This window comes from Parasteatoda tepidariorum, chromosome 9 (assembly GCF_043381705.1).
Source record: "Parasteatoda tepidariorum isolate YZ-2023 chromosome 9, CAS_Ptep_4.0, whole genome shotgun sequence".
Lineage (NCBI taxonomy): Eukaryota > Metazoa > Arthropoda > Arachnida > Araneae > Theridiidae > Parasteatoda > Parasteatoda tepidariorum.
The window spans coordinates 52962488-52975658 of record NC_092212.1 but is presented as its reverse complement, the minus strand read 5'-3'; the positions used below and the strand labels follow the sequence as shown (position 1 = coordinate 52975658).

Below are 13171 nucleotides of genomic sequence, written 5' to 3'. Positions count from 1 at the left end.
ATATTATAAAATTATTTGCTACAATTTGAAGATTTATATAAATCTTCATATGATAACATAATTACCCTTATTAAACAACTAAAAACACGCATGCCTTTTTTATGTTAGTTTTCTTCTGTTTTTGTGGAATATTCAGCATCGAGAGAGGCGAAAACAAACTTTCAACTTAGCCTCTCAATTTAAAAAAGAAATATAGATTTTCTGACGGTTTCAAACTTGGACCAGAATTGGCTAAAATAATTCGTGAATTGAGTAAATGCATTCGAACTTGGTGTAAGATTTCTCATTTATAGGAAGTTAGATTTGACAACACGTTTCAAAGAGAGTATGAACGTTTAATTCGGGATTAATATTAAATAACACAATTTTGGAGTTTTTCAACATCAATTTCATATAAATACTATGCCTCATTGTTTTCATTGTATGAAGTCGAAACTCAATGATTAGGAGTTTTTTGTTCGAACTATTCCATTTAATAACTAAGTTTCGAAACCAACTACAAGACTATATTTTCTCTAGAAATTTCTACTCTCGATCGCAAATACTATTAATTCTGTCGATAACATGTTTCTAAACTAACTTATTTCATTGAAAATTATTTATAAAAATCCTTTTAAAAACAAAAAAATAATTGGACGATAATTCACTATTCATTGACTTTAGTACACAGTGACCTTAATCTAGTTAGTCTCGTGTGTTCCATATGAAAGAACGAAAATATTCAGAAAAATGAAAGTAAGAAAACGAAAGAAAATGCCCTAATTGCCCTTAGAATTAGAAGAAATGAAGGAATAATGAAGTAAAAGAAAGAAAATGCATTAAAAGTTTTAAATCTTAGTAAATGTTTCACTCACAAATAATGTTAAACTTTAAATAAAGCTAGTTTTTAAAAAAATCTATACATATTCCTGTACATTGATTTGAAATATAATCATTAAAAAAATTAAGAAAAAGATTTAAGTAAAGAATGTTTGACTGTTTTCTTAGGTATACTTCCCCTTTTCCTAAATTTCATACAAAAAATGCTTCGTAAGCACAATCCTTTATATAAAATTTTCAAATCTTGCTCAAACTTTGTTAAAAATATATGCACACTAGGAGTCGCATATCAGCGCTTAAGAGAGGAAGAAAGTAAAACACAATCGAAATCAGTCGAATCACTAGTGAGGGATGCTGTTGAAAAACATCAAAACCAGTTTGATTTCTGTATGAAACTTGGCGTTGTTTCCAATAATAACATTTCAACTTCCATATGTTTCCTTCACCAATCACGCAGTGAAATGTTTTCGGTCCAGCTATCTTCATTAGTGCTTCGATAGAAAGTTTGCTTTCTCTGGTTTAAATCTTCATATTTTTTTAAAATTCATTTCTAAAAAAAAATCAAAAATCATGCATTAAGGGCAGCATTTTCAGAATACCTCGAATATTTTATTGTTCATGACACTAAAAATTCAAAAAGTAAATTTAAGAGAATAAGACTTGAAATGGTTTATTGTAATTCTTTTTTATTTAAAAAAAAGTTAATCTAAATCAAAATGAATGGTTATAATATTCATATTCAATTATTTTACAGATACATAAGATGGATGTATGTTTCTAAGGCATGGAAGTTTTCACGTCTACTAGCGTAATGGTAAAAATTAGTGCATTGAAGGTATAATGTATTTTTCAAGAAATTGAATTCAGGGATATCTTCAAAATGGAAGTATTTGCAAGTTCTTCATCCAACTCCTCAATGGACGTTTTCAATTTTAACTGGAGTCAAGTGGCTCGTATTTTAGAAGAACATCTAAGTGATCATGTTTTTGAAGGTAAGATATAGCAATCAAACTATACATTCTTAAAGAAATGCATGCATATGCCTAACTGAGCAAAATAATGAAGCTGAATCAGTATTTGATAGTTACTGTGGTAATCATGATTATTCACTTTAATTAATATTTCAGTGCGTTGCATTTTCATTGTCATTTTGTTGGCTAGTTATTCATTTTTTAAATTAAATAGAAATATTAGCGTACCAAGCATGTTTCCTTAAAGACTGAATAATGACATACAAAAAGCTTTACAAAAACATTTTATTTTTTTTTAGTTTTTACTGTAAACCTTATTTTTGTCTTTTTTATTTCTATTTTTGCTTAAATAACATTTTGTTTGTGTTGAAAACTTAATGATCAGGTCAACCTTCAGTTTTAAAATGTTAAAGAAAGTATATAAATGCCTAAACAAATAAACCTTGCTTCAGTGATGGCCATAAAATCTTAAATAATCCTTGAGAAGATGAATTTATTCAAAGTTTGAGAGCACTTTCTGTTCTTAATTTGTGAAGTATGTCTACGTATTGTTTTTAGGAGGTTTTTCTAGCCTTGTTTTGTAAAGGGATGGCCAATATCAATACAAAAGGGTTGTTTATGCAAGCCTATAGAGAATCTCATAGTGCGTAAACTAACATAATTAAATCTTGTATTTTTTTCCATCTTGCATGATTTATTTGCTAATTACGTATAAAACTTGTTGGGTTTTGTGATAAAGGTTGTTACTGACATCAATCAAGTATACACTGCTCACTAGGAATTTTTACTTTTAACACTCTTAATTCCTTTTTTAATACATAATTATGAGGTATTAAACCTTTTGAAGATAATAAATTATATGATTTTGGCAGAACTCAATTGAATGATGCAATGAAGAAATTATCTAAAGATTATAATGAACAATTTTAATTAACATGCAATAGACATTAAAATACATTGCATTTAGTGATTATCAATATTCAATTCAAAAAATAAAAATTTATGTATGAATTTTTCTTAGATTATAATAAGAAGTAATATGGTGGGTACAGTACTATAACTAAAACGAGAATCGTGAGTTCTTTTTTTTCTTCTTTTAAGTTATCTAGTTTTAATACTCTCTATTATCTTCCACATACGCCCCAGATAACAGTGTAATATTGATTTAAATGTCAGCAATCATCTTTATCACAAATCCCAAAAAGATTTATTAATGATTAGAAAATAATCCATGTAGGTTTAAAACAATGTTAAATTTAACTATGCTAGTTTATGAGCCTATGGGGTTAGCATTACGCTTCCATGAATAACACTTATGCCCTTTGGCATTGCCTTTACAAAACAAGGCTAGAAAAACCTCCCAAAGTGTTCTCAAACTGAGGATAAATTCATCTTCTCAAGACAATTTTTGACCATCATTGAAACAAGGCACGTGCCATACAAGGTTTATTGCACATGCCTTTTTCACACTTTAAAAGTGAAGGTTGGCCTAATCATTAAGTTAACAAAACAAAACAAGACAAAACAAAACAGAGCAAACAAAATGTTTCATTTGAGAGTATGGGCAAAGTTAGAGCGAAAAAAGGCAAAAGCAAGGTTTACAGTACCTTTAAATAAAACCTAAAAAAATGAAATTTTTTTGCAAAATATTTGCATGCGTTTATCTATTTTTTAAGAAAACTATCTTTGCATACTAATATTTCTAAGATTAAAAAAAAATTAATTTTTGAGCTATATTAATTTTGAAAATTAATTTTAAAAATTAATTAAAAATTACTTTTTAAAAGTTGTCCAGTTTTAATAACTTCTATTAATTTCCACATACGCTTTTAAAAAACATTGAATGATAGAATTTCAAATATTTAACTATATAAGCCAGTCATAAAAATATTTTTATATGTAGCTTGATATCAAAAAATGCCATGCACTCATCCAGTTTTAACACTGTATTCACGTTTTTAATTGAAAACAAGAAAATAGTCCAAACAGTACTCTGAGAATTGCAAAAAACATACATACAAGGGTGTAAAAAAGTTAAGAAACATTCAAACATTTTAAGAAATATACATCACATTAAAAAAGTGGAAATAATCACATTCAATATATTTTAAAGGCTATTCAATGATAACAAACTTGATCTTTTATTTCCTTCCCTTGTTTGGCATTCAGGAGGGATGAACTTTGAAATTTTAAATATGAACTCCTATTTTCCTCTATTTTCAGATTATCCAGAAAAAAGTAACCCTTTCTGAATTGCAGGTTTATGCATTTTGCTTCACAGATGGCGTTGTTATCGAAAAAAAATTAAATAAGAGTACAAGATGTTTAAAATGGCACATCTCGAAACCCACCAGATTCAGGAACATAAAAATAAACACTTTTAACAATGAATATTTATCATATATTTGTAATAAACCATGAATATTTAACACTTTCTTAGTAAATAAAGAGATTTCGTTCTTGTTATTCTCAAAGTTAAGTTGAATCAAGTGGGATCCACTTTCTGTCTGAAGAAAACTTAAGCTGTTGCTCTAATGGTTAGCCGTGAAAATTCTAAACAGGAATGCCTAGTCAGATATTTTTCCTTGCATATTTTTCAAATTCAGCATTGGCACGACAGCTCTTTGTGAGCCTGGGCCTTCCTCAGAAGCTTTTCCCATTCTGTCCTTCTCCCAGCAATTGTTTTCCAGTTCTTTACTTTTAGGATGGCAAAATCCTCATCTACACAGTCCTTCCATCTCTTTTTGGGCCTTCCTCTTGGCCTTTTATTGGAGGGGGTTGCATTAGAGACTCTCAATGCTGAGAAAAATGAACTGTATGAACTGTTTTTCAAATTAAATAAATAAAAAACAAACAAGATAATTTGCTAAGGAAATAAAAAATTTATTTGGCAATGATTTTCACTTAAATTCCAGGGAAATTAAGAGAATTTAAACATCAAACGCTGAGAACAAAAGTATGCTTTACGATATTTGAAGTGAAAGCATTATCGTGTCCTTAAATATTTATTTCGTTTTTTTTGCATCATACAATCAATTCAAGCAATTCAACTCCATTTGGAAACATAAAATCAAAGAAATACTGTTTTGTGATCAATTTTCGTAATCTATTCATTATTCCGGTTTAGGATCTTAGAAGTACTAAATTCGCTTAAGTATTTCAACAATGAAGTGTTTTTAATTAAAAAAAATAGCAGATGATAAATTAAGTCAGTGCATGTACATTGACGAAATGGACGATAGAATTCTGCAATTAACAGGCTACGGGTATTTTAACGAATGTTTTTTCTATTAATGTTTGTGTTTCCCCTTTAATTTCGATCCAGTTTTTGAAAAGCAATTAATATTTTAGGATAAAAGCAGTTCAGAATTTACGACTTTCGACAATTTCATGTTTGTAGAATAAAAAAAACAGGCTGTATATTACATTAGTGCATACTTATTGACTTTTTCAAATAAACGAAAGAATTGTATAATAATTAGGATACGGCTATTTTAACCAACGTTTTTTCTAATAATGTTTGTTATTTCACCCTTTTTTTGTACTCGGCTTTCGAAACTCTATTTATTTTTTAGGATTAAAGCAACTCTTAATTTACGCTTTTTAACAATTACATGTTTGTAGCCCATAAAAGAGAAAAAGAAAACAATAGGAGGCAAATTGCATCATTGGATGCACATTGATTTAGTCAAACGAATGAAAGGATTCGATAACTAACAGGGTACGAAGCTTTTAACTAATATTTTCCAACTTATAATAGCTGGCTAACATACGCTAGTTATTTTAACATACGTTAACGTTAACATACTCTAGTTAACACAGCTTTTATGTTGCGCTTGTTTTTTGTGCTTTACACTTAGATTTCTTTATTTTTTACATAAATTTACATAAATTTTTTAACATAAATTTAATTTTATAACATAAGTAAACATAAATTTTTTTCCCAATGACTGGCATCGAAATTTTACGTTCCTTGCCACGAAACATGACGGAATTGTTGCTCATTCAAAGTTACCCTGTGAGCTTGAGTCACGGAGCCGAGCAATATTACCTATGCCACACTGACATGCATACGCGTTCATAGGGTTAATCACATTTACACAACACCTAACAGAGGACAAACATAGGGGGAGAGAGAGATCTCCATGCTCTAAGCGTGATTCGAACCCGTGACCTTCGGCTTCATAGCCAAGTCAAGCTAGATTAATTATAGTATATTGCAATAATAATAATGCACATTGTAAAATTTTAGCTAAAGTATTACGCGAGGTGTTTCGTAAAAACTTCCCTTTGTATGCACGAATGAAGACAAAAAAATATACTTATTGTTTGTATAATGTACATTAATATTTAAAAGAGGGATACAGGAAAAAAAAAGCTATTGAAATCTGGAAAATTATAGTAGAGGAAAGTGAATGTAATAAACGTCAAAATACATTATTAAATTGGATTATGAAACTTAAAGGTAATTCTATTTATAATCATTCAACTGTTCTCGTTTTTCACCCGCAATCAAACCTATTACGTAACTCATTATGTCCGCCCTCCTGTAATGTGATTCGTAAATTGGGAGAGAACTCTGTTTTTATCATCGCTTAAATATTAATTTACAACCTCTAATGTGCATACTTTATTGTTTTAATTTTTTCATAAGAATTCCAAAAATACACATTACCAGTGGTCTTTACCGAACACCCTGCACGACATAATAATTTAGTGTCTAATATTGTATATTTTCTGATTTATTAACTTTTATTTTTCAATAACAATAACCACGCATTGTATATCATTAATTTATTTATTCACTAACACATTTTTTAACCTTCGAAAATATTGGGGCAACAATATCTATGCATCCAACTAAGGACAGTGTATTCGTTGCGCTTCGTAAACGATAACAAAAAACAACGTGAAAATAATTACTTTGTACATGCTTGTCTCTTTTCTTTCTGTATCATCATTTGGCATCTGGACATTGAGGAATGTTCTTGCATATAGAATTGAAACTATAGTATGTCAATTTATGTATTTTCATTTGTGCTTCTTTCACGTTATTTCTTAAATTAATATAAATGCACATTGAAATATATTTTATACCTTATAAAATTTGTCTTTTAAAATCTAATACCTAGAAAAAATACCTATTATTATTATTTTATTTTTAGTTAATTAAATATAATTGGTTTTAATTAATATTTATTATTTTCAATAAATATTTATTATTTTTAATTAATAAAATTGTATTGATTTATTAAAAACGTATTTAAACATCAGAAAATTGTGGAGGTTTATGAATATAGCTTCCTTAGAGTTGTAAATTCTGGTATTTAGAAAACGTATACTTACTTCAGTTTATTTTTATTTATTAATTTACTATTTATGTAAATTATTTTGATTTTCATATTAATTAATTTAATATTCTAAAATTTTTGAAAAATGTAAAACAATTGCGAATAATTTTGCTGGAAAAACTAATATTCAGTAAAAATATATTTACTTATTTTTTATTTTTCAGGAATTTATCATTATATTAACTTATTTTTTTATTATAAAACACTCATTTTTATATTAAAAAAAAATTAAAAAAATTAAAAAAATAGCTAAAAATTTGCGTTTATTATTTTGCTATAAAAGTCCTCTAACTGATAATTCTTCGAACTTAAAGAGTTAATAAAAAGATTATAAGGGATTTAATAAAAGTAGTTGTATCATAAAACTTTATGATATGTTTATGGATTTATTTAAAATGGTATGAAAGATTTAGAAAGATTTTGAAATCTCTTCTAACTAAATCTATAAACATTTTAGTCGTTTTATTAATTATTTCAAATACTTATGAAATTTAATCATTAAATTTGAGTATATTACTCGTTATTATCCTTATAAATTATCCTTAGAAATAATTTAATAAGTGTGGCGCAAACAATTGTATTGTTTTATCATGGCAAAAATTATATAGATATATGTCTACGTAATATCATTGTTTGATCTAGTTTATTTTATTAAGCAAACTTTCATTCTTTTTAACAAAATTTTCATTTTAGAACTTAATAAGTTCTAATAAGAAATATGGCGTTATTAAATTTTTAATACCTTCATAGATGTTTCTAAATATCTTCTTATTGTAATAGCTTATTGTTTCGTTTTCTATCATAAATAACATGAATTTATTTTTAACCCTTCATCGCCTAATTTACGGTTTTATAACATGTTTTTTGAAATTATTACATCAATAACGTTTATTGAAACCATTAGGGCTGGAAAAGTAGTAATGATACGTTTCCAACAAACAGTACAGATTAAGTACGAAAATCATTTTGTTTCCTTTTTAAAGAGTTGAAACGGTTGTAAAAGTTCTCCAGTCCGCCACAAAACAAAAGTAAAAAAATGATTAATAAATGAAAGAAAATAAATTAGTTAATAAAATTTAAATTAAAATAATTATGCAATTACAAATTAATTCTTTGTTAAGAATTCAAGTTTGTTACGATTTTACTTATTAAAATATTCGCTGAATTTAAAATGCTTAGCTAAATAATACTTAACTACCTCCCCTCCAAAACCTGGATAGACTGTATTGACTTTAACATATATTTAGACTAATAGATGACTTATGCAAATTGATTCTATTGTTGATTTTTTTCATTGTAACACTTTCATTGAAGCAGAGCAGGCTTAGATGTTTGAAACGCAGGAATTAAATGAACTAAATTCATATATATTGTTCCCCGGTATATTAATTATGCAGAATTAAATATTTTGTGCAGTTTGTATCGTTTATCTCGCTATACTATATTGTCAATCAAATGATAAAATACTTTAGCTTGTTTTAAATGAAATTTGAAAAGTAAATATACTAACTTGACTCACGCTATGCACTTTGCATCACATCGAATTATATCGTTTTTTGTCCTGCCTTCAACTCTAATAGATTATGTACCTTACTTAAACTTACTGTTTTGAATACAGTTTTCTGAATAATAGACAGATAATAGTAATTGATGTTTGTAAATTTCAAAATAGTTTAATTAATTTATTTATTTGGTTCTGAATGTTTCGTAGATAGATTTATTATTAACACAACGTCAATAGATTAGTTTTCTGTATAGTCTAATTAGTTCAGTTTCACAGATTTATTTGACAATATTGCTCTTACAATAACAGCTTGTTTAGCTTAATTGTGATTCAGACAGTAACTATTCTTAAGTTGGGTAATTTCTTTCCTTTACTTTTAATTATTTAAATTTCCTTGCTTAGTTTTAATTATATTTATAATGCGAAAGCCAGATAATGCAAATGTAAATAATGTTTATCATAAATTGTACTTTCTAGAACATGTTTTTCAATTTATTACGCAATGGTTAAAAAAAGGAATTATTTTAGTTTTTAAAAAAAAAAAAAACTCGTAGTTTGTTTTGGTTTTTGCATTTTTGATTTAGAATGCGTGTAAATACTACCGAGTGTCCCATAATAAGCAACGGTATGAAAAACTTTTGAAAGCAAAACAGAAAGAAACTGAAATGTACACTGCATTCTGAAAACCAGAGTTTTAAACTAAACAAGTTTCAAAATTAGATGTAAAGATCGTCAACAGATGGCTCTGCTGTCTAGAAGAACTCATGAAACAATTATGCTCTCTTCTACAAGTTTAACTGTTATAACTGAAATACTTGTTCGGGAACCTGTTAATTTTCTCCTCACGCATTTATTGTACATGGTGTTTTTTTTCTCTTCTCCCTTTTTTTTTAAAGAAAATATGTTTGGTATCGGTAAGCCATTGTAATACAAACGTTACAATCTAACCCTTTCAATCTAGGTCCTTTCTACAATTAAAAAAAGGACGCTATAACTAAGAGTTTACAAGACAAAACTTGCAGTTTGCACAATTATTATGTAACGCATAGAGATCATTAATTAAAGTGGTTATAAAATATTAAAATGTAAACATTTTTAATATTCAGAGTGGTAGGTAATTGATGGTACCGGAGAGGCAGACTCTTGTGCAAATGCTTAAATAACTCAAAATCTTGATAGACTAAGCAGAACATAACAAACATAACTTTCTATTACCTTCAATTCCTTAAATTTATTTTTCAAGTCGTCGATCATATTCTGAACAATGTAACTGTATATTAATGTTTATTTTTCAAATCTTATTGATGTTTTTCTCTTTTAGGTTCGAAGAAAACGATATTATTATCCAGTTATGTAGGCCTAGTTTTTGCTGGAGTTAGCATCAATTTAATAGTGTCTTTGGTAATAGTTTGTAATTCCCGTCTACGAGTTGCTCGGAATCTTCTAATAGTAAACCTGAGCTTTTCTGATCTCATGCTTTGCTTGTTTTGCATGCCTTTTACTCTGATTGAGCTTATGAACCGTACATGGAACCTTGGCGCATTTCTTTGTCGAGGCGTTCCATTTGTGCAAGGTATCACTATATTTGTTGCTTCAGCTACGGTATCTGCAATTGCCATTGATCGCCAACAAGTAATTATCAATTTCAATGGTAACAAAAAGAAAATGAAAAATGGGAAGAGTAACATGCTTCTGTATACCACTATACTCTGGTTCTTTTCTGTGCTCTTGTCTCTTCCAATACTTTTCTCAAAAACTGTTACCACAGTCTCATTAGCTGGAATGGTGCTATACAACAAATGCATCGAACAATGGCCTTCGACCCATGCTAAGGCGATGTATACCATTCTTATCTTAATAGCACAGTTTTTTATTCCAAGCATTGTCTTAACTGTAACACACTTCCGTATTAAATCATATCTGAACAGGAGTGTTCGAAGACACGATGCAAAAAGTTCTCCTCGAACATCAGAACGCTTAAGAAAGGAACTGAAAAGAAATAACCGAGCCACAGTTGTATTGTCTTTCATATCTGTGGTGTTTGCTATAAGCTGGTTGCCATGGAATGCTTTTAATATCATGGCGGATTTTGATCTTCTCTCTGATATGCCAGCTGATCAATTCTATTTAGCATTCGCCGTTTGCCATTTAGTTGCAATGTCATCTAGTATAACTAACCCTATATTATATGGTTGGTTTAACAGTAATGTAAGAAGGGAACTTCGCCAATGTAGATTAGCATTATTTAGTCATATATTTACAGAAAATAAAGAATCAAAGATCGAAGGTACTAACGGATCTGCTGTGTATGATAATACTTATATAAGATCTTCGGGGAAACCAGAGCTACAAGAGAGTCAGCTCTAGTGATTCTTTAAAATACTATATTGATTTAAGTGCATGTAAATGATACTGAAACAAAACTTTAAGGACATTGCTGAATGTAAGGTAGTTAATGATGAATATTAATGCTTTATGTATCTGAGCTTCATCACTGAGTTACATTCTGCAAAGGAAAATTTTAATTTGAATAGATAATTTGGATAGAATAATCATTATCCGGTTTAACTAATAAAAAAATAAGTATTTTTCAATTAGCATCGTCCCATACAATAGTAAAGTGTTAAGGCAGTTATTCGAAGGCTTTTTCATCGCATGAAATTATGCTCTAAAAATAGCACCAAACGTCAATATGGAAAAAAGTCACAGTTTTGAGAAAATGAAAAGAGTTTGCTGTCAAATTTTTTAGATATTTAAAATGTTACTCTAATGCTATATTATTTGGGATCATAATGAGACATTGAATTACGAATTTTGATAGGTTTCATCAAGGTGGAAAAATGTCGTCAATTTGCGATTTTTAAGATAGTTTAATAATTTTTGGAATTTTCAAGTTATTTGTCCATTCTAAAACCTGTGTAATTCTTCACTGCAAGATGTCAGATATAATTTAAAATTAAGTCTAATGCTCTTTCACTGTGGAATATTTAAATTCCTTGGTGAAAGAACTCCGAAAAACCATGTAATATAATTCTTCTATGAACATGTTAGTTTTTAATTGAAATAAGTTTCATATTACTTAAACTTATGAGTGCTTATTTGTTAATTTTCTCATACTATAATATAGTATGATGCAAAATACACCCATTATCTATAGGTATTTAATACAATAAAATCATACTGTGTTTAAGACCAATGGCTTGAGGAAGTAAGATAAACAATAGATATTATAAAAATTATAATATTTACAAAATTCGCTGTAACTTTCAGTGAAATATGCTCAGTGAAATTAGAATTTTAAGGGAGGCAACTATACCAAACTGCATTTCATGTCAATTGTATATAAACTTGTAAAGAAAAAAGGTTGAATATTTATGAAATATATATTTATTAATGCAGTATCAACTCAAGCTATCTCTACGTATGAGATAAAGCAATTAATGTTGCATGTTTAGTTTCGATCTCATCATTAAATTACTGTATGAAAACTTAAATAAAATTAGAGAAAATATTGCAATTTTTTTAAAAAAAACCGCAAACTAAATTTTTGAACCAATCATATCATTAAATTTTTTTTATTTATAATTTGATCAGAGTTGAGAAATAGTAAAAAAGGCGTATATATATATGTATATAAAACTACAAAGTATAAATTTTTTTACTTTAACTGTAGTATAACTTTGGGGAATGAACCAAAGTCAATAGTAACAAAGTGCTACTACAGTATAAATATATTTGCAAATCAAAACGACTGTTGAGCAAAAATCTGAAATATTTTAGGCTTTGGACTGACCATCACTAAACAGTATTAAATATACCAGTGTTGGTGTTTCGTTCAATAATACGTTTCAAATAATATATACCTTTGCTAACACGACTCAAGATGTATATTTTTAGATAATCGGTAAATATTATTAAATACCAATCTAGAAATGATTTTTGCAATGCAAAAGTTTTGTTACTATTTAGACACATGAAGGTTTTGATCGGATATTTTTGTCATCACCACTAAGCAACTTTAATACAGTATACTATTTTTCATTGATATAGTTCGAGCACAAGGAAATGTACATATGAGGATATTTTTTTCCGTTTCCTCTTTAAATATGATATTGGTGCTTAGAGAAATGAAATTTTCTACAGTCATGTGCGTAGAGTTAAGTTTAAGTAAGTAAAATATATATTAATTATAACTAGATTTTTTTATTCCTGCAATCCGTGTTTTCACTAATGCTTTGAGTAGGGGAGAGTTGGATCAATTGTAAAATTTTTTACCTAACTATTTTTAACTAACAAAAAATCCAATATATTATTAGTATTAATTGACAGACGAGTAAAGTAGACTATCCTCTACTAAAAAAATAAATAAATACCTTATTTTAAGTGTTATTATATTAGTTATTACCAATTTTTGACAGTCGTGCACTTGTTACAATTATCCCCACTTACGGGGTCAATTGTAACAGTTCATAAATTCAACTAAAACATAGTTAATTATACATATTCTGATTAAAAAACTTAAAATT

At 28.0% G+C, this 13171-nt stretch overlaps 1 protein-coding gene across 1 annotated transcript; it reads left to right on the top strand.

Annotated features, from left to right (window-relative positions):
• Positions 1–1579: 1579 nt before the first annotated feature.
• Positions 1580–11012, top strand: LOC107444405 (neuropeptide F receptor-like). The gene is made up of 2 exons (XM_016058530.3): positions 1580–1811; positions 9967–11012. The coding sequence occupies exons 1-2, from the start codon at positions 1700–1702 to the stop codon at positions 11010–11012; spliced, it is 1158 nt and encodes a 385-aa protein (XP_015914016.2). The 5' UTR covers positions 1580–1699.
• The last annotated feature ends 2159 nt before the right edge of the window (positions 11013–13171 follow it).

Bases quoted from the DNA above. Each gene is read 5' to 3' on its own strand.
- LOC107444405 (XM_016058530.3), top strand. From the start codon at position 1,700: ATGGAAGTATTTGCAAGTTCTTCATCCAACTCCTCAATGGACGTTTTC. The intron at 1,812-9,966 runs GTAAGATATAGC...TTTCTCTTTTAG, and splicing joins AAGTGATCATGTTTTTGAAG to GTTCGAAGAAAACGATATTA.